The sequence below is a fragment of the Argiope bruennichi genome, chromosome 7 (assembly GCF_947563725.1).
Source record: "Argiope bruennichi chromosome 7, qqArgBrue1.1, whole genome shotgun sequence".
NCBI classification, from domain to species: Eukaryota; Metazoa; Arthropoda; class Arachnida; order Araneae; family Araneidae; genus Argiope; species Argiope bruennichi.
Window position 1 is genome coordinate 131,779,978 of NC_079157.1, and position 24,253 is coordinate 131,804,230.

The following is a 24,253-nucleotide window of genomic DNA, read 5'->3' on the forward strand; positions in this document are numbered from 1 at the left end:
GTAGTTAAGTCGTACCTCTTGGCCTTAGATGGCACTATTTAAACAATAGACGCTCTCTCGGCTTAAAATTGCTGACTTTGTCAGTTGGCTTGTCTATGACAAGTGCCCTAAGAAATAACAACAGAATGTATATTTCCTTTAGTCTATTCATTATTTTCGTAGATATGAATCTCTATACTATAAATTGAATTTTAAAATAATTCTAGTTTACTTTGAAAAAATATCAATTTCTAATATGCTTCAGCTTCATATTTTCAATGAAGCTTTCGATTAACTACTAAACACTCTTGCCTTTTTTTCAAGATTTAAACAAAGTACGTGATTTACATTTTGTTGTTTTGCTTTGACATTCAATTTGAAAATTTGGTTTTTAATTAATAACGGACATAATCCTTTTACCTTACTTGACAAATGTTACAGATGCATCTTATTTGGAGACCCTTTTATTCAAATACGAAACTACCGAAATCTCTCATTTTATAAGGGCTTAGAATAAAAATGTTTTCGTCGAAGCACCTTCCGGGCAACTTCAACCTTATCAGAAAATTCTTGCATTAGCATCGCACCTTTTATCTGATTAACTTTCCCCGAATCTACAGAGCTATGCTCACATTCATTCTCCTTTAAGCGTCACTCAAGACTCGTTTCTGCTGACGTGGGTCTACAGAGGTGATTGAATTTCCGTTACAGTTTTCATTCTTAAGATTATCAGCGCTACTCTCTATTGAACATATTTCTATTGCTGGCGTGTACGTGCCATCACTTGTTGAAAGGGCTTTTCGGTGAAAGCTATCGGGTCCAACAAAAATTATTTTTATTTTCACGCATTCGAATTACACAAAATATTCATACCGAAAAAAAAAGTACTTCGATAATTTAATGAGTTTGTATTTCATACCTCACAGAGTTTTTAAAAGAAGTTATTTTTCTTTTGGTTCCAGATTGTTGCGAGAGGACAGTTTATCGCTGTTGCTTATCCCCCTTGGATTGAACACCAACTCAAGCAAAGTCCAAGAGATCGGGGAGAGAGGAGTGCAGTAGCTTCTGAGGGTAAAACCCCCTGAGCACCCGAGGGCAGAAGTCTGACTTTAGCTCATATGAAGATGACACTCACTTGCACAATTCCTTTTTTCCAGGAGAGCTCTTTCACATACCTAACAGACAGAAAACAAGGTAGAGAACGACCATGACGGAACCAGGGCTCGAACCCGGCGTATCCAAATCACGGAGAAAACGCGCTACCCTTAGGTCAGGACGCCGCCCTCTTTATCGTTATCGGGGAATAGTTTTGCGGTTGTAGATTTGAATCATGTTTTTACACATATGTTTTCCGTGAAAAAGTTGATTGGCTATCGGTCTGTCCTTTTGTGCGTTTGTGGATGCGATCATTCGTAAACGCAACATGTTAGAAAATAAAATTTGATATGAACAATCGCCACTAAAATTATAAATCTGTAACAAATTTTGGACTAAACTATATAATCAGAAATGATCGAAATATATACTGCATTCTATTCAATGTGTTACGAAGCTTAACGCAAAACGTGCCAATTTGTATATGTAGAGAAAGTCGAGGGGATAACCCACTGGATTGTTTCAAATACAGCTTTGAAATTGCACAAGACTGATAAATTATTTCTCATACACATCTTAGTAAACATTTCCCACTCAAAAATTATATCAGTTTAGTGAAAATTTTATAAGCTTTACTGAACTAGAATATTTTTTAATTTTTTATGTGATTCCAATGATATTTTCCTTTTCCCATATTCATACGCAACATCTCAAACAGAATGAAATTCCATCTAAGCCTTAATAATTTCTGGTTAAAAAGGTGGGTCTTGACTATGTCGAGTTTATTGGAGATAAAAAAGATGAACTATATTATCTTACCAGAATGCTGTAAATCATTTCTGTTAGTTGAATGATATTTTTCAAAATATCCTTTTTTGGTAAAAAGTGCTTATGTTGACTTTAAAATGCCTAATTAAAATTGAAATTTCGTGAAAATAAAAACATAGTATAATGAAGATGTGACATTAATATAAAAATTTTTGTAGCTACCCTGACTAATATATAAGTAAAAGAATAAAACTTTAAAGATTCTTAAAATATGTGAAAGGTTGTACTAGAGGAGGCTTATCAAATAATATTGATAATAGAGTTGTTTTGAGAAAAATGCAAAAGTTAGGAATTAAACTGGGATCATTCTCAGAATATATTGTGATAAGCATTTGATGCAGTTGTTCTGTGAATGCATCAATGCTCAGAGCACCATATATAAGGATTGATGAATTCATCCGAGCTCTTTTAGAAGCTGATAAAGTTTGTTTTTGTAATAATCATTTCGAATTTTCAGTAATAATAAAAAAGAATGTATAAAATCTTTGAAGGCCTTATTTAAATAAGAGTCAGCGATCATTTCTTCTAAACTGAATTCAGGAATTGCACAATTTTATACACAACAGAAATGATTATTTTCTTTTACTGCAGAAGCATTTATTATTTTTTTACTGAATCTGAGAAATAAGTCTCTGTCTTAAAAGCATCAAACCTAATATCTTTCGAAAAGCGAAGGCTGTGATATTTTCGTCTAGCTTGCAGCTACATGACGTGCTCATGGTTTGGAGCTTCGAAGAGCTTCGCCTTTTCTTCTTTTAAAGCCTTTAGCAATACTGGCTGAGCCGCATTCATTCAATCCCTTCTGAGCGCCGCCTTATAATCTTGTTTCAAGCGCCGACCTTGCTGTCTCCAATGCCAATCGAATCTTCCAGGGGCACCCATCTCCTATCCTACAGATAATTCGATGATCACATTAAAATTGCTGGTGTTGCTTGAATTTCGTAGTAAAGGCTCTTTTGCAAGTTCTAATGTTTGGAATTTTATGAGAATGAAATCTGACCAGCATTTAATATAAAAGAATATCTCCTTGTTTTTTTGCTTATAGGCATTACATGCTATTTTTTCTTTAGAAAATAACAAATTCTACTGGTACAGCCGGAATTTAATAAAATTTTGTTGCAATGGCAGTTGCATCAGCAACGGTTTGATACATGTGAATGGTATTCTTCAAACCATTTGAATAAAGAATAAAGCATAGGATCTCTAATCATCTTGCAAATAGTTCCAGTCCTCTGCATCAGGAAGTTTGGGAGACAGCGTGTGTGAGAGTTGTATTTATTGTTAATTATAGAGATAATGAAGAAATAACAGCGTAGATGTAGATTGAACTACAGATATTATTTGGCAATGAGATTTCTTAAAAAGATACAGAGAGAGGACTAACGGTTTTCTCTTTGAAATTACATTTCAGAAGGATATTTCATTGCCTTTTAAAAAAAGCATAATGCTATTTTTTATATTAACTGGAAATATCTCCTTAATTTGGTTGTAAAAATTTTTTCAACACGTTCAGTACTCCAACATTGACATTTACCCTCCAATATGGTATCCCTCATTTTATACGCTTTTGGATATGTCTTAGCTCATAAAATTATTCTAATTAAGTAAATATCTTTTTATGCTTGCATCCGAATCGTCTTTATCCATTAACATTATCAGAATAGATTGAGCTTAATTACATTGATTTTTTTTTCATTTGCAAAATATTTAGTTATATAAGATAAATTACACATTCGATTTACAATATTTTTTGCAACAATGTATTGAAAACCAAAGTTTGCATCACAAACCGCAAAAGCTGAAAAGTAATTCATTTTCAAGTCCAAATGTTATCTTTAACTATTAGGTGTCCCATTAGTTTCTTTCTTATTTCTAATATAAAATGAATATACAATATTTACTGTTTGAGATATTATTTATTTTGCTATATAAGATTATTTGCCAGGTTTTTTTTTCTACGGCAACTTTTAATTGATCCAGTTGATGACAGTATTTCGTAGAATTTATTGTTTCGCCTTGAGGGAGAATCTCGTAGAAAGTTAAGATTTTCCAATCCCACAAAAAAGACAAAAGAGCTTTGTTGGGGTGTTGTCCCGACTTTGCGACAGTTGATGACCTGTTGTATTTCCTATGCATATTTTCAAATAAAATCCAAGTTTCTTTTCTAGTGACAAACCTCTTTAAAAACACGATGAGAAAGATACTTTTAGGACACCTAATACATTACAACATATTGTTACATATTAGATTATATAAATGTAATATGTAACAATATATTGTAATACATTAGAGAAACATTTATTTTTTATTTATATCCAAATTTTTCTAATAATATTTTCTTTTTCATATTATGGAATATTATTTCTATTATTTCTAAAAATATTCAATTACTAATTTTGTTTACAGCATTCATTTCAAGCCTATATTTTCCTTGCAGAAAAAAAAAACAATTTATTTTTTGTAATTCTTCCTTAGTAATTTTGAAAATTATAATAAATAAAACCATAAAGTTTCAGATAATACTCATAATGAGCCCTCGAGCTGCGATGTTCCGTCCTTTGTTTTCTTCTTCTGCTTTTTATCCCTTTGGCAGTTTTCTCGATTTTCAATTGCTTTTAACGCCGTGTTCCGTTGGAAGACAATTAGGAAATTTTTCCGATGGTGATTTGCTTTCAATTCTCTCTCTTTGTAACGAGGTTTTATCCACCTGGAATGAAGAGCTCTTTCTGGAAAGGTCATGCATTGTACGAAAAATCGAATTATACTCTAATTGGAAGCTTTACTTTTATTTTTGGTTGTTTTTAATCCCCAGCTGTAATATTTGAATTTCGGGAAGCTCAGTGATATCATTGCAGATCAAACAAAATTCACTCCCGAATTTGGATCTAAATTCAATATGTGATTAAGAAAAGTTCTTTGAAGAAAAGTCTTTTGTGTGTGCCTCTTGCTAATTTCCTTTATCTTTCACTGAATACAAAAAAAAAAAAAAAAAAAAAACATTCTTCAGTTGAAATTGCATTTTACTTCTTCACACGAAGCAGCAAAAGCATTTCCATTCTTTAAAGCTGCATGTTTATGTCTTTCAATAGAAGCAGACATTTTTTTCTATACTTTTCATTATGATTAAATATTTATTTTCTACCGCATGCAATTTTTTTATATAAGACTACAAAAAAGGTATTTCTTCATTTCTTGAAATGGCATGCGGAAATTTTTATTTCTTTGAAAATCTTTGTTGTTTCTTTATTTGAAACATAACACGAGAGTTGCACTTCGATGTGCAGGATCTTTTAGAGAATTCGGTTCCCCCCCCCCCCAAGTAAAAAATGGATTCTTCATAGTTAAAATCTAGAATTAATTGTTTTAGTTGTTGATCAGGCACAAATGGATTCATTTATGCTGATGTGGAATAATGAAAGATGAAAGCTAGTTGACAAATTTTTTTTCACTGAAAAAGGACACAAAATTCAGTAAAAAAATATTTCATTATTTTCCGGATGAGGAAAATTCTTTATATGAATATCAACAGTTAATTATACTTTTGACATTTCATTTTTTTCTTTTGTTCATTTCTCAGAAGATCTCTCTTCATTGAACTCTCAATCTTTTCATTAAAAAAAAATATGGTCAAAAAATTCTTTTGAAATGACAGCTTGCTCCGTTTTCTACAAGTGAACTTGTTACACATATTTGGTAAAAAACTTTTTAGAGCCTTGCATGCGTAAAGTGCTCCCTTCCAAAGAGTAAATTGTTTATTTTGTCAAATATTTTAATTAAATATATACTTTCAACTGCAAAATTTCGTTAAATAAGGCAGGCAATTCTATGAAGACGCTTTGGTAGTAATAAAAAGTACACAAATTAAAATTTGATGTGATTCCCATTGTGGTAGAGAATAAAATGCTTCTCATTAACTAATCTATAAACCTTTCGAGTTTCATGATTATATTTACAAAATTTGCTGATAAGTTAAAGGCAAATGGATCGACAGAGATAATTTTTCCTTATCAGAGATTCTTATAGACATGCCTTTCGCAGCACTTTCGATGGTGATACTCATGTCATTAAAAGAGCCGAAATCAGAAAATAATTATGAATTTTCAACTTTTATTAATTTTTGAAATGCCAAACAATGCTTTAATTAAAGCTTTTACAAAATTTGCTCAAAGTGAGTACCTTTGATATCTATATTAAGTTGCATTATTTAAACAATATTTGTGCCTATTCAATTCAATTTTTCACTTGTGACGCTTAAAACAGCCATCTGGAATTGCTTTATTCAAGAGTAGGCAATTCCGTAAATAATGGGGCCTTAAGTCAAGTGATCTAAGTGGAAATTAATCTAATTGTAACTAATCATACAAATTAATTTACATTTTAAGGAATTCCGTATTCAGTTTAACAACTGAAAAAAGAGTAAAATCCAATCACAATTATATTGATTCCAATGAAAACGACTTTCTTCTATCCACATAATATTCCTTAGAGAAAAAAAAGGATTCGATTCTATCTGAAGTAGAAACTCAATCGCAGAATTCTGACGTCGATCCTGATCTGATTGTATGACTCTATGAAGATTACGAATGATTGGATTATGGATGTTATTCTGTTGGTGTATGTATTATTCTCTACACTTTCGTTTTTGAATGTTAAATTCTGAATCCATAATTTGTACACCAGAAGGAAATTAAGTAGGTGAAAAGCCAAAATGGCAATTTCTGTATCACTTGCATGGTGCCTGTTCTCTCTGTTTCACTTATAATTTACAACTGATGAACCACACTGTAAAAACACTTAGTAAAATAGAATTCGAAAAACTGCGTTTGTATTCTTCTTCAGCTGTATTGTTACTACATACAGCGGCATTTCAAAATGTTCCAAATTCTTCTTCTTCTTCATGAGCACAACAGCCCCTTCCAGACCTTGGCAGCCTGAACCATGTTCACTCCCCCCCCCTCCGTAATTCCCCTACAGTTCTTTATCCTCAGAAGACTCAGGTCTATTTCTACATCACCCAGCCATATAGCTGGAGGTCTTCCTCTTCTCCGGGATGACATAGGATTTTTGAAACCGGATATTTGGAGGTCGCTATTTTCAGGGCTTCTTCAGATATGGCCTAGACATCTTAACCTATTGCTTCTGATAACCGGTGCTATTTTTGGTTGCCCATGGAGTTTGTATAATTCAAAATTGAATCTAGTTCGCCAACATCCTCTCTCTAGTAATGGGCCTAAGATAGTTCTATGGATCTTTCTCTCAAATTTGTTCAGAGAACGCTGAGTGTCCAAGTTAAGAGCCCAAGTTTCACATGCATAGAGCAGAACAGGCATAATAAGTCATAAATTGTTAGTTTAGTTTTTCGACTGATTATGTTGTATCTTAGTTGTTTCTTTAGCCCAAAGAAATATTTATTAACCATTTTTATTCTGTTGTCAATTTCTGCTCTGAGTTTATTATTGTCATTAATCATTGTGCCAAGGTATATAAAATGATCGAGTTTTTCGAAGGTATGACCGTTAGTACACAGAGAACCAGTGTGATTTATAGTTGAGGGAGGCAATTCCAGAAATTTGTTTTTTTCTTCGTTGATAATGTTCTAAATTAATGAAATAAATAATTCAATTGGAAAATAAAAAGCCAATCAAGTAATCAATTTCGAAAAAAGATTTTTATTTCCTTGTTCAGTATCACACTCTTCTCGGAGATTCTGTAAATATTCTATTTCTTAAGTTTTCCTTCTCTTCCTCATCATTCCGATAATACCATTAAAATCCAGCAAACTTGTGTTTTTATTGTTTTTTTTTAATTAAGGAAATTCAGTTTATGAATAACCCAAGATTCTTGAATATGAAACTATTTCAAAAAAGTATTTTACTTCATTAGTAGTTTCAGAGATACCTTCTTCATCTGCAGCTACATTTATATATATATATATATATATATATATATATATATATATATATATATATATATATATATATATATATATATATATATATATATATATATATATATATATATATATAAAGTAAATCCTATATCTTTTATAAGAAAATAATGACTTTATTTTATAAAAGCAATGAAATAGGGGGGAGATACATTATTTAAAATAGTATACCAGCAACTAGCATACGTTATTGGCGGGAAAAACAGAAAAGAGAATGAAGAAATTGAAAACATTTTGAGTTGAAATTGCATTTTTCATGTTCTTGCAACTGCCAATGTACATCCGAATAATATGCTAGCACAGATTAATAAGAACCACTGATAACGGTTTAAAAATATTTTATATGTAATTTTCGAGCCGGAAATCGGGTTTAAGTTCAAACAATATAAACTACAACAATGAAAACGTGCAGTGAACTGTGAATAATTTGCATATAAACGAGCCATCCTTGATTCGATACTTGATGAATTAATTTATCGTTTAGCAAGCCCATTTCCACGGATTTTAAACTGATACTGTTCCATTTGTTTGGCCATCTTAGATCGGTTGACTAATTTATGTGACATAAACTATTTGGTGGTTTCTGCCGATTCCCCCAACTGGATTGAATTCAAATAGAAAAGGTGTAGAAACGATTTTCCATTCCAGTTGACCTGCTGCTTTGTAACTTTAAACACATATATTTTGATCTAGGAAGCAGTAATTTTATTTTCCATAAGCAACTAATGATGAGCAAAAATGAAGGACTAGAAAATATTTAACCAAACACAGGATGAAGCGGGTTTTTTCAAGCTGTATAAATAGTTAAGGAATAATCATGAAAGTGTTTACGATTTCCAAGGAATTACAATAAAATTCTTCAGTAAAACCTTGGGTCATATTAAAAAAAAAAGGAAAATAAAAAAGGGAGGCTATGCAAGTAAATAAATGACCTGAAGAAAGAGCTGTAGATTTTTACATATTGGTATTCAGCTTTTAATAAGTACATAATATTATAGGAAAATGGACTTTTCATAATGTAAAAATTAATAAAAAATTGCCCAGCAAAAAATAATTCTATAAATAATGAGAAACATATTTTTTTGTAAGCGTTATGCAGAAGTAAAAAGAGACTGACGAATTGGGAAAAAGAGAGCTTACTGGAAGACACTCTCTCAATGTCAGTAGGATTCACCTCGGTTCGAAAACCGGAGGGTTTCCATTTGAATGTTTAGTATTGTTCCTGGAAGAAAATGAACGACAGCACTAGAGAACATTACCTCGTGTAACAACTCGCCACATCACTAGGAATCGGAGACTTCGCCTTGTGCATTTTTACCCTCATCCAAAAATGGAGCCATCACAGTTCTCTATCGTTTTGTATATCAATCACATATACTCGAAGTATCGTAAACATCATCATGTTTATCAGATTGATGCCCGTCCAATGTGCCGCAAATACTTTCTTCCCAAAACATTAAAAAAAAAAAAAAAAAACATATTTTGAAAATTGAAGAAATATATTGTTACAAATCTATAATGTTACTTTCCAGTACTATTAGTTTCCTCGTAGGAAAGACCGTTTTACGATCAGGTCTATTGGATGCTGATCGGATGCCAGGGCTGGGAGACAAATTTGGCGACAAAATGGATGATACTAGAATTTTCAAGAAATTCGACGATACAACGAATAGGAGCTGAGACACGCTTGATTGTTCGAGAAATTTCTCTGCACTGCTCCGGAAACTATAAAAGGCCAGTATCCCAAACCGAAGGCAATCGTCTGGTATAGAGTCGCATACCGAATCAACCACGAAGCTCAAGCGTTGAGTGGAACTCAAGCGATTAATGAATTAAGCTGTGTGCCAAATCTTTGCGTTTATTAAAGAAGCAGCATCGAGTTGTGTGAGAAGTAACCTGTAGCGTACTAGTGAGTCGGCAGTTGGATGCAGCTAAACCAAAGAGACAGCGGAGAATTGCAGACGTTTGAATAGAGCGTAGAGTGTAGCTATGTAGATTCTCTCCTCCTTCTAAGTTTTGTTTCGTCTCTTTGTGTGCTGTGGTTGTTACTTAATACCTCTTACTACTTTTGATCTGCTGTTTGTTCTATGTGTGTTGCTGTGTATTGCGTGAGTACGTCTTCGGCTGTGTATTCGTTCTACGTGTCTACGTGTTAATGAAAGTTGTTGTTTGCTATTGAGGCCTGCTGATAGTGTTACACCATACACCCACAACGAGAGAACCCGTTGACTTTACGGGCTTAGTGGAGTAAGTTCTGTAACGATATAAGCATATGTTAAGGCCAAAGCCCGAAGTTCGACCAGTTCGCGAATTGGCTGGCCTATTCGCGTTTTGGCCAAAGTTCAAAGTAATTACAATTAATATTGTATATTCTACTTTGGCTGGCCATTTCGCTAAGTGGCTGGGATTCCTTGGCCAAAGCCCAATGTGATGATGGTAGATGTAATTGCAATACCAAGAGCTGTAAATGTAGGAAGAATCAACGCTTATGTAATTCGAAATGCCATGGAAGTTCAACTTGTTGTAATAAATGATGCTTAACACTATCGTAATTGTTTTCATCATTTGAAATTAGTAAAATTCACTATTAAAGCAGAATACTTAAAAATAGCCGGCGTCCTGGCATAGGGGTAGCGCGTCTTCCCCATGATCTGGGCGTCCCGGGTTCGAGTCCCGGTTTGGGCATGGTTGTTCTTCTGTTGTTCTATCTGTGAGATGTGTGAATGTGCCCTCCTGTAAAAAGGGGTTGTGCAAGCGAATGAGTGATGCGTGAGTGGCAAAGTCGTACTCTTGGCCCTAGTTGGCGCTGCTATAAAAAATAAGAGACGTTCCCCCTCAGGCTTAAATCGCTGTCTTCGTAACAGCGGGCTTGTCAGTGGCAAGTGCCATAAGAAACAAACAAACAAAACAAACAAACAAACAACTTAAAAATAAGTAAAATGTACTCCTCCTTCTTGAGTACTTCATGTCGTTATAATAGCTCCGAGTACAATAGACTTAAATTTGAGAAATGCATGTACTCACTTTTTTAATACGTACAAGGATTCGAATATGAGTATGTGTTTTTTTCAAATCTGCAGAAATTATGCAAACCTAAATTTGAAAAAAAAAAAAAAAAAAAAAAAAAATCTCGACTGACATGGTTGGACCCAGATGGATTGGAACACAGACCGTTCGACCTGCAGCCCTTTGCGCTTCCATCTAGGCTAACTCGCACAAGAACGGTGTATTACAAGAAATGTTTTAAGGGTGATCGTAAATCTTTTTCTACCCCATAGACCTAATGCTAAATTTTCCAGAATACATTCTCTTCCGAAATATCGATTCATAAAATACGAACTTTTTTACAAGAAAAAAAAAACAATATTAAGAGTAAATTAAAATAAATATAATGACATTTATGTATAAAATATAAATAAGGACATATAAGTAAGGCAGTTGTAAAACTTCTTGAGCAATGTGAGGTGGTGCACCATCTTGCATGAAGACAGTAGTCCCTAAATAGTCTCGTTCTTGTAACGCAAGAATGTCTTACTGCTGAAGAAGGTCGTGGTAACGGGCACCCGTAATGGAACACCTTTGTATGCCATGAGGCGTGTTCTTCTCAAAAAAAAAAAAAAAAGGGACCAAGAATGAAATCAGCAGTACAACCACACCATACAGTAATGTATTCAGGATGTAGAGACTGTTCATGCACATCATTAGGACTTGCAGTACCCCATATGCGACAGTTCTGAGTATTAACTGCTCCGCCTAGGGTAAAATGAGCCTCGTCCGACCACAAAATGTCCCAAGGCAATGAATTGTCAACGGCTATTCTGGCTAAAAAATTCTAGCAAATTGATTTCGTTTCTCCGGGTCTGCAGTATTTAGCTCTTGCACATGATGGATGTGTATGGATACCACTTTACAATGGGTCGAAGAACTTTTCGAACTGTAGGGCATGGGAGGGAGAAATCACGTGTCACCACTTGAGCACTTGATGAAGAACATTACGAATCAGACGCTCTTTCGACACATCAAGAGCGACATCTTCCACAGTTTCATTTGAAATCCGTTTCCTTTCTCTTTCTTGTATCACACCCAATTCTCCAGTCTTTTCAAATTTAATAATCATCTTTTTCAAAGCCTGCCTGGACATAGGCCCTTTTAGTAAGTCTTTCAAGCGCCGATATTCTCGCCGTGCAGCTGACAAATTATGATGTTCTGATAAAACAATTTTATCTGTAAAGCTCTTCCTTTCTTCTCTACCGACATGGCAAAGGATGATTTTGAGGCAGTGAGTACTGGCTTTTTAAATTACTCTAAATTTGCATAACGGCCTTTATCGTACATGTAAGCCGCCATCTATCGGCCGAAATTTGAACTAATTTTTTTTAATCGCAGATTTCTTTTCCCCATGATCCATACAACCTAAATATCAAGTTTCTTCGACATCCTTCCACTAGAGTGGACACTCCGTAGGTCTAAGCAGGGTAACTTTAATTATAACTACCCTGTACTTTAAAAAATAAAACATGAGCGAAGACTGAATACAGCAAAGACATTTTTATTAGTCTATTTAAATTTCTTTATATTTCATAAGGGATACAAATGTATTTGAAGAAAAGCATTTTATTAACTACTCTTCACCACTTTTACCAAACATTTATGACCTCTTAAGTATTTGCATTGGTCGAAATTTTCTCTTTCAGTTTTTTTTTGGTCATTTCTATCTGGATAGCTTCCGTTACATTTTCCATATCGTTCCCAGTATATACTTAAAATATTAATGTGCATGAATTTTAAAATAATGCAAATGGCAACGCATTTGCAGTTTAAAAAATCATTGAAAGTATAGAGTCAAAGCAAATATGAAACTTCGGAATGCCTTTCATTTCTATTTAAATATTCCGCAAAAAGTTTGGAAATGTATTTGAAAATTCAGTGGACTCTCTCGTTATACATTTTTGACAAGGGAAATGGTTATTTGTAAGATAAATCATTGGATAATTTTGCAATGAATGCTATTATAAAAGCTGTTTAGAACATAGAATTTGTTCATGGAAATAAAAACCGAAAATGGTAGTAGAATATTTAGTATTTAGATTCTAATTAAGAAATAATTTTTAAAGTGTAGAATTTATATAAACAAAATTTATTTTTACATTTTTTTTCTCCAAACGTTCAAAATTTTATTAAAATAAATCAAATTGCTTTTTTTAGTTGTTTTATTTTATAAACGATTTTTGAGTTTGAATGGATATTAAAATGAAGCAGATTTCTTTTTTAGTTGTTTTATTCCCTAGATGAATTTTGAGTTTGAATGGATATGCTGCATTATTTGGGTCACAATTTGAAGAAGGGAATCTTTCAGGTAGTACCTGCTCATGAGTATTGCGAAATAATTCCAGTTTAATTATCTTTATTATAATCAAGCAAATAATATTATTACATGCTAGGATTTGTGCAATCAATATCGATATTTAAGGTTAAAATATGATACCAGAAATTGGCATTTCTTCATTATTTTTAAATCAAATTAGAGTTTCTCCATTTATATAATAGAATCAGTGAATTATATTTTTAAAAATTCAACGAGTATTTTAACTTGTGTTTTCAAAGTGATTGTATTTTGTGAAATTGCATTATGATCTGTGCAAAAATCTGGTCTGTGCAATCGATTGCTCACAATTTGATTTAGACTCAAAACAGACAATTCTCTTATTCTTTTAAAACTAAAAGAAAGGTGTGATTTTATTCATTTTTTTGACAAAACTCTGATATGAATTTTGAATATAAAAAGTTGCTGTTTTATATCAAAGCAATAAATTACTTCGATGAGATTTAATTATCTAATTAACGTAGACAGAAAAGTGAATAATTCAATTATCTGAATATCTTCTCTAAATGATATGATCTGTGCTCGATTTTTCATTATATGTTCAAAATTTCATTAGGAAACCTCTTGTATACTCGAGGTAGTTAATAAGGCTATTCTAGAATCTATAAAGAGTAGGAAACTGTCTGTTAAAAATTGCCGATTCTAATTATTTTTGCCGTGAAAGCTGATGAAAAATTATTTATTGCGGATTTCTCTTTATTTCTTTTAGCTTAATGTGCTCCTCCCAGATTTAAGCTAAATCAAGATAGTTGAGGAAGGGAATTAGGAAGTAATTAAGTAAAATTCATTTCTAGAAAGATTTTCTTTTGTATTTTGTATCAATGACTTGATTTCATTAACAAATATTTAATGTATATTATCCACAATTATTTATGTATCGAAGGGGACAAAATATGCCTGCATGCCTCTAGAAAAGGGATCATCTTGATTTTTTCTATTTAAAATAATTAAATTAATTTGCAGTGATATTTATATAGAATAAAGCAAGCTTTAATTAGAAATGAGCAATTTCGTAAAAAAATATATATAAATTATTGACAAATTTTAAATGCAATTAAGTGCTGTAATTTTCACAATGGATATTAGCAATTATTATTATTATATTATAATAAGCGTTTCAGTATTTTTTTCATGCATAAATTTATTTTTATAGATTTTCTTTTATAAAGATTCTGACTGTCGAAGATCTTTCTTGTAAAAGTGCTATATCAAAGTTTTTAAAACACACACACACACACACACACACACACACACACACACACACACACACACACACACACACACACACACACACACACACACACACACACACACACACACACACACACACACACACACACACACACACACACACACACACACACACACACACACACACACACACACACATATATATATATTCCTTTATTCAGAGCATGTGTGTGAAAAAGCAAAGTAAGCATTTTTATAGAGCGCGTGCAGGTTTAATTAAATAAAAAATTAGGAATTGGATCAGGAAATAAGAGAACATTTAAAATGAAGTTAACATGGGTTAAATTAAGAAAAAAAGTGGAAATTAATTAGTATTAAAATTAGATTAAGATATATAATTACACCCCCCCCCCACACACACATTTATATATGCAGTTGAAACGCATTAAATAAATTTGAATCCCAATCCTCCAAAATAAAAAAAATTCATCTTCATGTAGAAAACATTTTCTTCTAAAGCTTAAGCATTCATTTCCAATTTAATTTTAGAAACTTTTGTTCCTTTTAGTTGCAGAAGGATTTCAATGTAATATTTTTCGATCCCCTTAGAGATTTTAAACTCATGAAGGAATTTATTATGAAACTGCTTTTCTTACAAATCTCTATAGACTTTTACTACTTCAGTGTTTAAAAATGGATAGAAAAAGTAAGCATTGCTTTGTAAAAGGTCATGACTTTTCATTCAAAAGGAAATACGTTTTATTTAGTATATAAAAGGATGGCTTCAGCTAAGAGCTCTCGCATATTTTCTTTTATCCGAGTCATTGTTGGAGAAACAAAGTAAGTATGTATTCCAGGATGTTTTTAGATGTAAAAAAAGCATATTGATACTGTCATACATGTTTTAAAATTTTCTCTTTGTCCAGCATTATATTTTACAATAATTTAAATATTTTCGCATGTTTAATAATGGAATTAAGTGACTTTATAAAAATATTAAGGCTAGTTCCAATTTGTTTCTTTATTCATCTGTATTCCAAGAAATGTTTTGAATTACAACATTTATCGATATTTAACTTTTTAAAAGAGTATTATAAATATAATAGTATGCTGTCTGTGAGTAGAATGCCGTCTTGTGTACATATTGTTTCTATAAAGTATTAGGAATTATTATTTCTCAAAAGAGTTATCACTACCCTGCTTTGGCACCCGAGCTTAACTAAATGACCCAGATCGTCGTGGTAGTATTCGTCAAAAACTAAGATTGAAGATCACAATGCAACCCTTTCAATAGGAAGTATGCGATCATTATGTAAATAACCAATTCAAAATTATTACTTTACAAAGCAAGAAGGCGAGAACCAATCACTTTACTGGAAGCCTCTTAACCCACGGAGGGGGCAGTATTAAGTAAACTCTCTTTCCATATCTTTCTATTCTCTCATCACTAGGAAGACATTTTAGCTTCCTTATATTACTGTCTGGGATAGCAAAAATTATTGAAGATATGGATAAATAGCTTGTAAGGTTCTCGAAAAGTACTAAAGATCTTACCTTCAAGGGACTTAAGAAAAAAGAATGCATTCTGCTATTTCACCATCAATTTATGAATTTTAAATAATATTGCGAAATTCCATATATCTGTAATTTGATGATAAAATACTTTAAATTAATTAATGACATTTTAAATAAAATTAAATAATTTAATTGATACTATGATGAATTAAGAAAATTTTGATGTCTAATGAATAGAAATCGTGATAACTGCCTAATTAAAGGTTTTACAATACCATTAATAGATTAAACTGGATTTCTTCTTAATTCTTTGTGAAGAAAAATTTACTTTTTAAAATGAACATCAATGGTATTAATACGAATCTAATCAGGAACATATACGTTTAAGTATTTTATTTAACTTTAAGTAAATTTTAAATTGATTTCTATAAAATAACTGTTTTTTGAATACGGAATGATTATCCTGATGAAACTAGGAAATATTTTGGCATATTTATTATAATAATTATTAATATTTGCTTTAAAAAGATTATGATATATAATGCCACAATGAAACGAGTTATGATTCATTTAATAATTGCATTTCAACTTCTTATGTTATAATATTTTAGAAAATTCGTTACTTTATTTCTTAATAAGAAAACGTGATTTTATGAATGCAATTAATTATATTGGAAATTTTTAATTATTTAAAAAATTAATAAATATTTTTTATTAATTAAAAATAGCTTGGAATTTGTATAAATACGTATTTGTTAGTATTCAGAGTAATATTCGTTTGAGATTCATCTAATTCCTTCCTTTTTTTTATATTTTTTAGAATGAAAAAATTAGTTCCCATTTTCCTGGTTTCTATGGCACTGCTGAAAATTCTGCTAGCCTGCTGCGTGCCGGAGCAGACAGATACTTCAGACAATAGTAAACATTATAGAAATCCATCTTATCTACTGACGAATGACAAAAACTTTCCAAACGAAATTTCATTTGAGAATCAAATGTATCAAGATGACGAAAGCCGTGAAAATGTAGATATCATCGAATGGGACCAAAACGTTACACAAAATAAAAAATCCGTTGAAAAAAGAGGATTTGGAGAGAAACGAGGTTTTGGAGAAAAACGAGGATTTGGAGAAAAGAGAGGTTTTGGAGAAAAGAGAGGTGTTGGAGAAAAGAGAGGTTTTGGAGAAAAGAGAGGTTTTGGAGAAAAGAGAGGCTTTGGTGAAAAGTGAGGCTAAAAATGAGAAACGAGGATTTAGTTCAAAACATTCCGAAATAATCTGCAGAACATCAACTTTCAATAATGATGATGGACAGACGGAATTGCAACATGTTACTTCAGATATTCAGCCATTATTCAGCTAATTGAGAAATATTTTTATGAGCTATTAAAAACCTTTCTTATTGAAGTGAAATGAAATGGTCAAGTGTGTTGAAAAAGATAATATTTCACACTGATGAATAACAATTACGTTAAATGCAAATTTTTGCTAGAATGAAATTTTTTTTTGTTGACAGTTGGAATTTCAATCAATAAAAATATTTTTGAAATGAACTTTGCGTGTTTAATATTTGAAATAATCATTATATTTCAAGATAACCAAATAATATGAAAATGACATTTTAAGTAATTAAACTATTAACCCTTTTTAAGGTAATTACATTTTACATTAACATAAAATAAAATGATTTTTTTTTCAAAATCTGCAAATTTAAGAATTTTTAATTAAAAATAATTTAGCATTCTAAATGCATAATTAAAATAGCTTAATTACACATAATTATAGAAAATCGATTATCACAGAAAACTTATTTGCCCTTGAAATGCCCTTTCTGATTGCTAATTTAAATTCATAAACTAAATTTTTATTCTTGTCCTTAATGCTATTTTAATTTGTGGGGTAAATAAATTTAAATTTATGAGAAATTATTAAGAATAGTGTTTAAAACTTACTTTTATGAAAGCGCTAAACAGTAGTTTTTATTTCATTTCTTAAATACATAAAAATAAGAAAACATTTTCAAAACTTCTATCCACTTGTACAGCAAAAAAAGAAAAGAAGATTCGATTACAGAATTCTATCTGCAAGTGTTTAAAAGTCGTAAATGTTGTGATAAGAAATAAGGAATAAATGGAAATTTCTATTAAAAATGCAAAACCGAGATTAAATATGTAATGAAATGTTTATAAAAACTTATTTTTTGTTTGTGAAAAGTATTTAATTTTGCCTAACAGGCTGCAAATAAATGAGTATTAAAATACATAAAGAGGTCGGTTTTATAAAGAAATAAATAATGAAATATGAAATTTCTTGATATTTTCTTTCTTTTACTTTTTTACTAAAAAAAATTTAAGCATTCATTCGCTTATTCAAACAATCATCGCGTTGGATGTTTGCTTTATTTTGATGCATTTAGCTTCATTTAATTATTTTTTGTCGAGAAGATTTTTTTTTATTCAACGAAAATGAAATGGAAACTCGCGTCTGAAATGAATAATTTATTAATAACTTTATTTTAGGTTTTTTCTTATTCTAAACTAAATAAAGATAATATGGATAAACAGAGTACTTGAAAAATGGTGAGAATAAATTATTTTTTAATAATGGAAGCAAGCAAAATAAAGTTATATTATTTCATAGAGGTTTAAAATTTTATAGGCATTCTTTGGTATTCTTATAATGTCTATTTTTAAAGGAAAAAATTCACTGGAATGCCTTTCACAGTATGTAAAGTGTCTTTTTAATAATCAGTGACGATCATATACATTGAAAATAACTAGTGCATCAAAACTTGGTTTTCGTTACGACGTTGCGTATCCTGTGTTTGATTTGCTTGCATACTATTCTTAGAAAATTAAACAGTCGCATACTTCAAGTATTCCTTGGATATTTGTAAAAATTAATTTGCATAGGCTAATTATGCATTGTTTGAGGAAATTCAAAATTCAATTCGCTCGCATCATAAAATCTCATTTTTTTCAAAATGCACGATGAAAATAAGTGATTAAATTAATTGAAGAAATATATATGAAATTTATAAAAAAGTATAAAACAAGAAATCCTTTTCCTCTAAACAAGAATGCATTACATTCTGAGCAGGCAAAATTGGAGAAACCGATTTTATTCAACAAAGCATCTAGTAGTGATAATCTTTCAAATAACAAATACTTGTCTGTTGAAATAAACGTCTGCAAAATAAAGTTTTCATATTTTTGCCAAATGTTAGCGACGCACTTCGAAAGATTATTCGTTAGGAACTTTCTAATGTCATTTATTTAATTCTGAGTTATATGAAAAGCTCACCAAGCTGATATTTCTCCCTGAACGGATTTTATATATTTTATATAGTGCTTTTTATAGAGAAAGGCATCTGAAACAACTGTTTGAAACTTCGTTCAATTTTTGTGAATTAGATGAGTTAATTCAATTATTATTATATATCTCTTACATTAACCTCTTTGATATAATAGGGTTTTTTTAAACAACGTTTACTTTGTAAAACATTTGCCTTCAAGACTTCGAAATTTGAAAGTCGCCAATTGCTAAGAAAGATCCGTTCTTTATACGGCTCTGGTATATGTTATATATGTAGTAGATAAAATGTTTTCTATTTTGTTCGGCGTAGAAATTTGTAGATGAAGCATGCCACCTCGTCAGGGGTTTCAAATTAACAGGTTTACTTCAAATTACAGGGTGCGGCAGTAAAACTCTGACAAATAATTTTTAATACAACTTTATTAAAATATCAACTTTAATAAATTTATAAATCAACAAAATATAACAAACAATAATAAGAGTAGACGTTTACTAACAAATACATTTAATTGGTTTCAAACTGGCCACCTTTTGCAGCAATGCAGATCCGCAAACGTTTATTGAAATTTTCAGCTACGGGTCGTAAGTCTTCTACCTTTAATTGATCCTATTCCCTCAGAAGTGACTGCTTTAGAGAGTCTATACTTTTGTATGGGTTAGTGCAAGTCCTGGACCACAAAATGAACCATACGCTGTAATCCATGGGAATGAAATAGTGTGGCCACTTTCGAGATGAAATCCGTCCGGAAAATGCGCCTTGCACCACTCTTCTGTCTTTTCAGCCCTGGTCCTGTTGAAACGTTCACATTACACTGCCGAAGTGCTTTTTGACCCACGGAAGTATAACAGATTTTAGAATATCCCACTGTTACACTTTTTGATTTATTTTAATGCCCTCATTTACAAAAATTAGGGATGTTTTGCCACTAGCGCAAATTTTTCCCCAAACCATTACCGATTTTAGATTTTTGCAATGTTTAACAATTGCTGAAGTGCTTGGAGTGTCTACAGACTAGATTCTTTAGTTCTAGGAGTTACGAGTTTGTTAGACAGTAAAGAGCTTCTCATCAATGAAATGAAATCTCTCTCAGTGCTGACTTGCGGCCCGTCTCCAAAATTTTCAGCATCTTTGAAGCTTTAAGAGTTTAATTTCTTCAGTGAGAAGCTGAACTTTTTGGAGGTTCCGCCCAAGCTCTGCTTTTGCCATTCGCCACACTGATTGGTCATTTATTCCCATTCCACGAGCGATCCTTCTCAACCCTCATATTTCGTTGAATCGCTTTTTGATGGTCTTACGTTATTGAAAGTGTTCATCGTACGTTTTCGTTTACTTCCTAGACTTCAACCATCATTGCCAAGTTTTTAGAAACGCCAGATTGCACCGGACACTATTTGCCGAAGTACATTAAGCAAACGAACGAATTTCCTTGCTTCAACAAGTCTAAAATTACATATATTTTTCCTTGACTTTGTAAAAAAGCCAAAAACAATACATAAACTAAGAGATATAAAATATTTTATAATTGAAGTGGTAGACAAAAAGAAATAAGCACAAATGAAAAAGAAATTAATTAACTTTTATAATATGATGCAATAATTTTCTCTGATTTTTTTTTTTTTTTTTTTTTTTTTTTTTGCCGAATGCTGTCATTTCCATGTTTTTCCAACCCGGACAGTCATTATAATTTAACTCAAACTACCTTGTCAGGCGAAAGTTTCAAAAAAGAAAAAAAAAAAAAAGTCAGGAAAGCATTTTTTTAAATTATTGGAATATCCACTTTGTCACATCTTTTCATTGCTTATTTAGTTATTTTTCATGACTTCCATCATTCGATAAGGAAATCATACATATAAAAGCTCAATGAAGTGAAATAGTTTTGCAGATAAAATAGGAACTCTCTACCGGTGAAGGTCGCTGATGCACTCATTTTCAGTCTGATAAAAACAACAGGGTCATTTATTTCGAGTTCCATTCCGGTGACAAATAGGAAATCTGCTTTATATTTTTCATGTATACGGGCTATAAAAGTTTCACATAAAATAAAAAAAAATCTATATCAATTAGTCTATGTACTTGATTATAAATAAAATCCAAACCAGTGCAGAAGTGCCCCCCCCCCCCAACACTTTCTCGTATATTCTCAAATAAAGGTGAATCTGTGTTTCAGACGAGGTTTTTTTACCAACCGATTTAAATCAAATTTTCACACAACACTATAATTGCAGTTGCAAAAAATACTTCTTCTCGGGTTAGAGGTGAAATAACAAAATTTTACAGAAATGATTTTTTTTTAGGCTAGCATTCTTTCTGTAGACTACTTGATACGAAGAAGCCATTCAGAAAGCTCTACAAGGAACATGATTAAATCCAGAACTTCTAAATATGGAACGTGGGTAGTAGGTATTCTTTAAGAAAGCCTCAAAATTTGAACTGAGGTTTAATGTAAATGGTACAGAAATATTACTTTTAGTTCAATAATTTCAGAGTATATTATTATTACGCAAAATTTTTTGTATTAATTTCAAATTTGAAAAAATACTAACGTTTTAGTGATATTAATTTCGTTTCCATGCAAATAGCAGTTTAATTTTAATGCCTTTTTCAAATTTAATTTTAAACAGAATTTTGTACCGAAGCTTTTTTTTTTTTATCTAGAACCGTGTACATCGATTCCAAATAATAATAATAATAATAATAATTCTCGTGAAAGTAGAACTATTATAGTATTTTTGAAAATATTTTAGAATTTTTTAGTTTATTACGAACTAATGTTTCAGATTAATAGATGTATTTTTCACATCATAATATTTTTTGGATGTTATTATTTCTGTAAATAATACAATGTTAAAATTGTTATTTACAGATTGCTATGGCTGATGCAATAAAGTCAAATATTATGTTGCTAAAGGATATCTTCCAATTTTTCTTTTCTCACAGGAAATTAAAATCTGTCTTTGTTTTAAATATACGATGCAGGCAAACAATTTTTTTATTTTCTTATAATCGATAAATCTGTTTTTCTTTTAAATATACGATGTAGGCTACCATTTTTTTTTTATTTTCTTGTAGGCGTTAAATCTAGCCATCACAGATGAACTAATAGTAAGTATCCAATTGTAAAACTATCTACCCGTGACCAAATTTTCTGAAAATTTATTTCCTAGAATGCCTTTCAACACAAGAATGATTGTTTCAACTTTTGATATAAACGAAAAGTTTACAATATATTAAATGCATCGAAACAAACAAACAAACAAAAAAGCAGATTAATTAACCAGTGTTGGAACCAGGATTGTTGATTGATGTTAAGACTTCAATTATATACTTGTGATCTCAGTTAGTATTATCAGAAAGGAGTTGATCGTTTAGCTTAGCAAACGATTGCTAGCTAGTTATGTCTCCATGCAAGTTTTGCACATGAAAAATTGTTGGCTCCTAAAACTTCTCTTGGCAGAGAGAAACAAATCTCTGTCTTAGGTTCTCAGAAATCGTTTTGACAAACAAACGTTTTCATTTTTTTTTTGTCACGTATCCTACAGCTTTGCATTGGTTCAGATCACATGGGAATAGCAAGAACTACTTCAAAACTGTTCAGATTTTGAGTTTCTAAATCGCGCGTCAATGAAGAATTATTCCATAAATCTGAGTTAAATTCGAAAATACAATAAAACCAAAATGCTTGAATTATAAATTCATTAAAATAATAAAAATATTGTATTCGTTGCTTCAACTTCTTAACTATTCAAATTTTGAATTTTTAGATTGCGCCTCAATAATATGTTAAATTCGAAAAGTTTTACAAGTACAACAATCAAAATACTTGAAATTGTAATTTTCTAATTATAAAAATATTATTTTACTTGTTGTTTCAACTTCCACTCCAAATATGAAAGTTCCAATTCCATTAAATTCCGCTTTATCTTTCTTGCACAACAACACATGATTTAAAAAAATTTAAAGCAGCTTATATTGTGTATCTGTTTATTTACATATTTCATCTGGCTATATCTTATTCTTATGTTTCAACTTACTTATTTTTTCCATTCCTCCTCATGTGTTTCTGCCCATGTAACTTTATTAGATGAACCTCAACCCCAAAGGAGCGTATTTCCCAGGTTGGAAATTACTGTCTTCGTAATTTGAATCCTTTAGAGCATTCTGGTCTTTGAATTGAATAGAAAATAAAAACTGCTGGCTCGAAACGTGAATGACGTCATTGTTTCATTGACGTCAATGCAGAAGATATCTTAAGCTAAACTGACTGCGAGGAACGCGATTGGTCAGTAGGTTTTTAGGAAATGACGTAGCTCTATTCCATTGAGAATGAAATTCTTTCATGAATGAAATTTTGAGATGTGTATATAGATTTAAATAAAAAGCAGATCTATACGATCTCCATGCTTTCTCTTTCTTTAATAAAAATTAATAAAATCTCAAAGCATTAATAAATTTATCATAAAATTAGTGTTTTCTTTGGCTTCCATCTTTATTAAATCTTAAAAATTCCTTATTTTCAAACAAGAATAATCAAAATGGTTAGCTTTAATGGTTTAAGTTTTAATATTTTATTTTTATTACTTATTAATACGTACATAACATTAGAAATTCTAGCTCAGAAACAACAAATTGATCTTTCCAAAACATTTTAAAAAGATTTCTCAGTTTATTACTTTGGTGAAGTTTATATGAATTGCATTAAATATCAAATGCTACAGGAGGGAAAAACATTTGAAGCATAATATTTGAAATATAAAATTATTAAAAACTTTTAAGATAGAACAAGTAACAAATACGAATTCTCCTAATTTTTGAACCATTGTTTTATTGTATTTAAGACTAAATACAAAATTAATACTCTATATTATTAATTTTGCACTTGTTCGGAAAAGTTAAAGTTGCACATGATGATTGTATTTCATAAATAAAATTATAATTGGAGACAGAAATTTGGAAGATAATTTCTGATCTTGCTTTAAACTGTATAATTTCATAAATATTGT

The 24,253-nt window shown here is 31.0% G+C and overlaps 1 protein-coding gene across 1 annotated transcript in view; it reads right to left on the reverse strand.

Annotated features, from left to right (window-relative positions):
• The window catches only part of LOC129976686 (slit homolog 2 protein-like), a 40,203-nt gene extending 16,788 nt beyond the window's left edge, over positions 1–23,415 (reverse strand). Inside the window, exon 1 of the mRNA XM_056090391.1 lies at positions 23,285–23,415. Coding sequence (XP_055946366.1) covers positions 23,285–23,307 — 23 coding nt within the window. The 5' untranslated portion in view covers positions 23,308–23,415. The remainder of the gene's footprint in view (positions 1–23,284) is intronic.
• Positions 23,416–24,253: the final 838 nt, after the last annotated feature.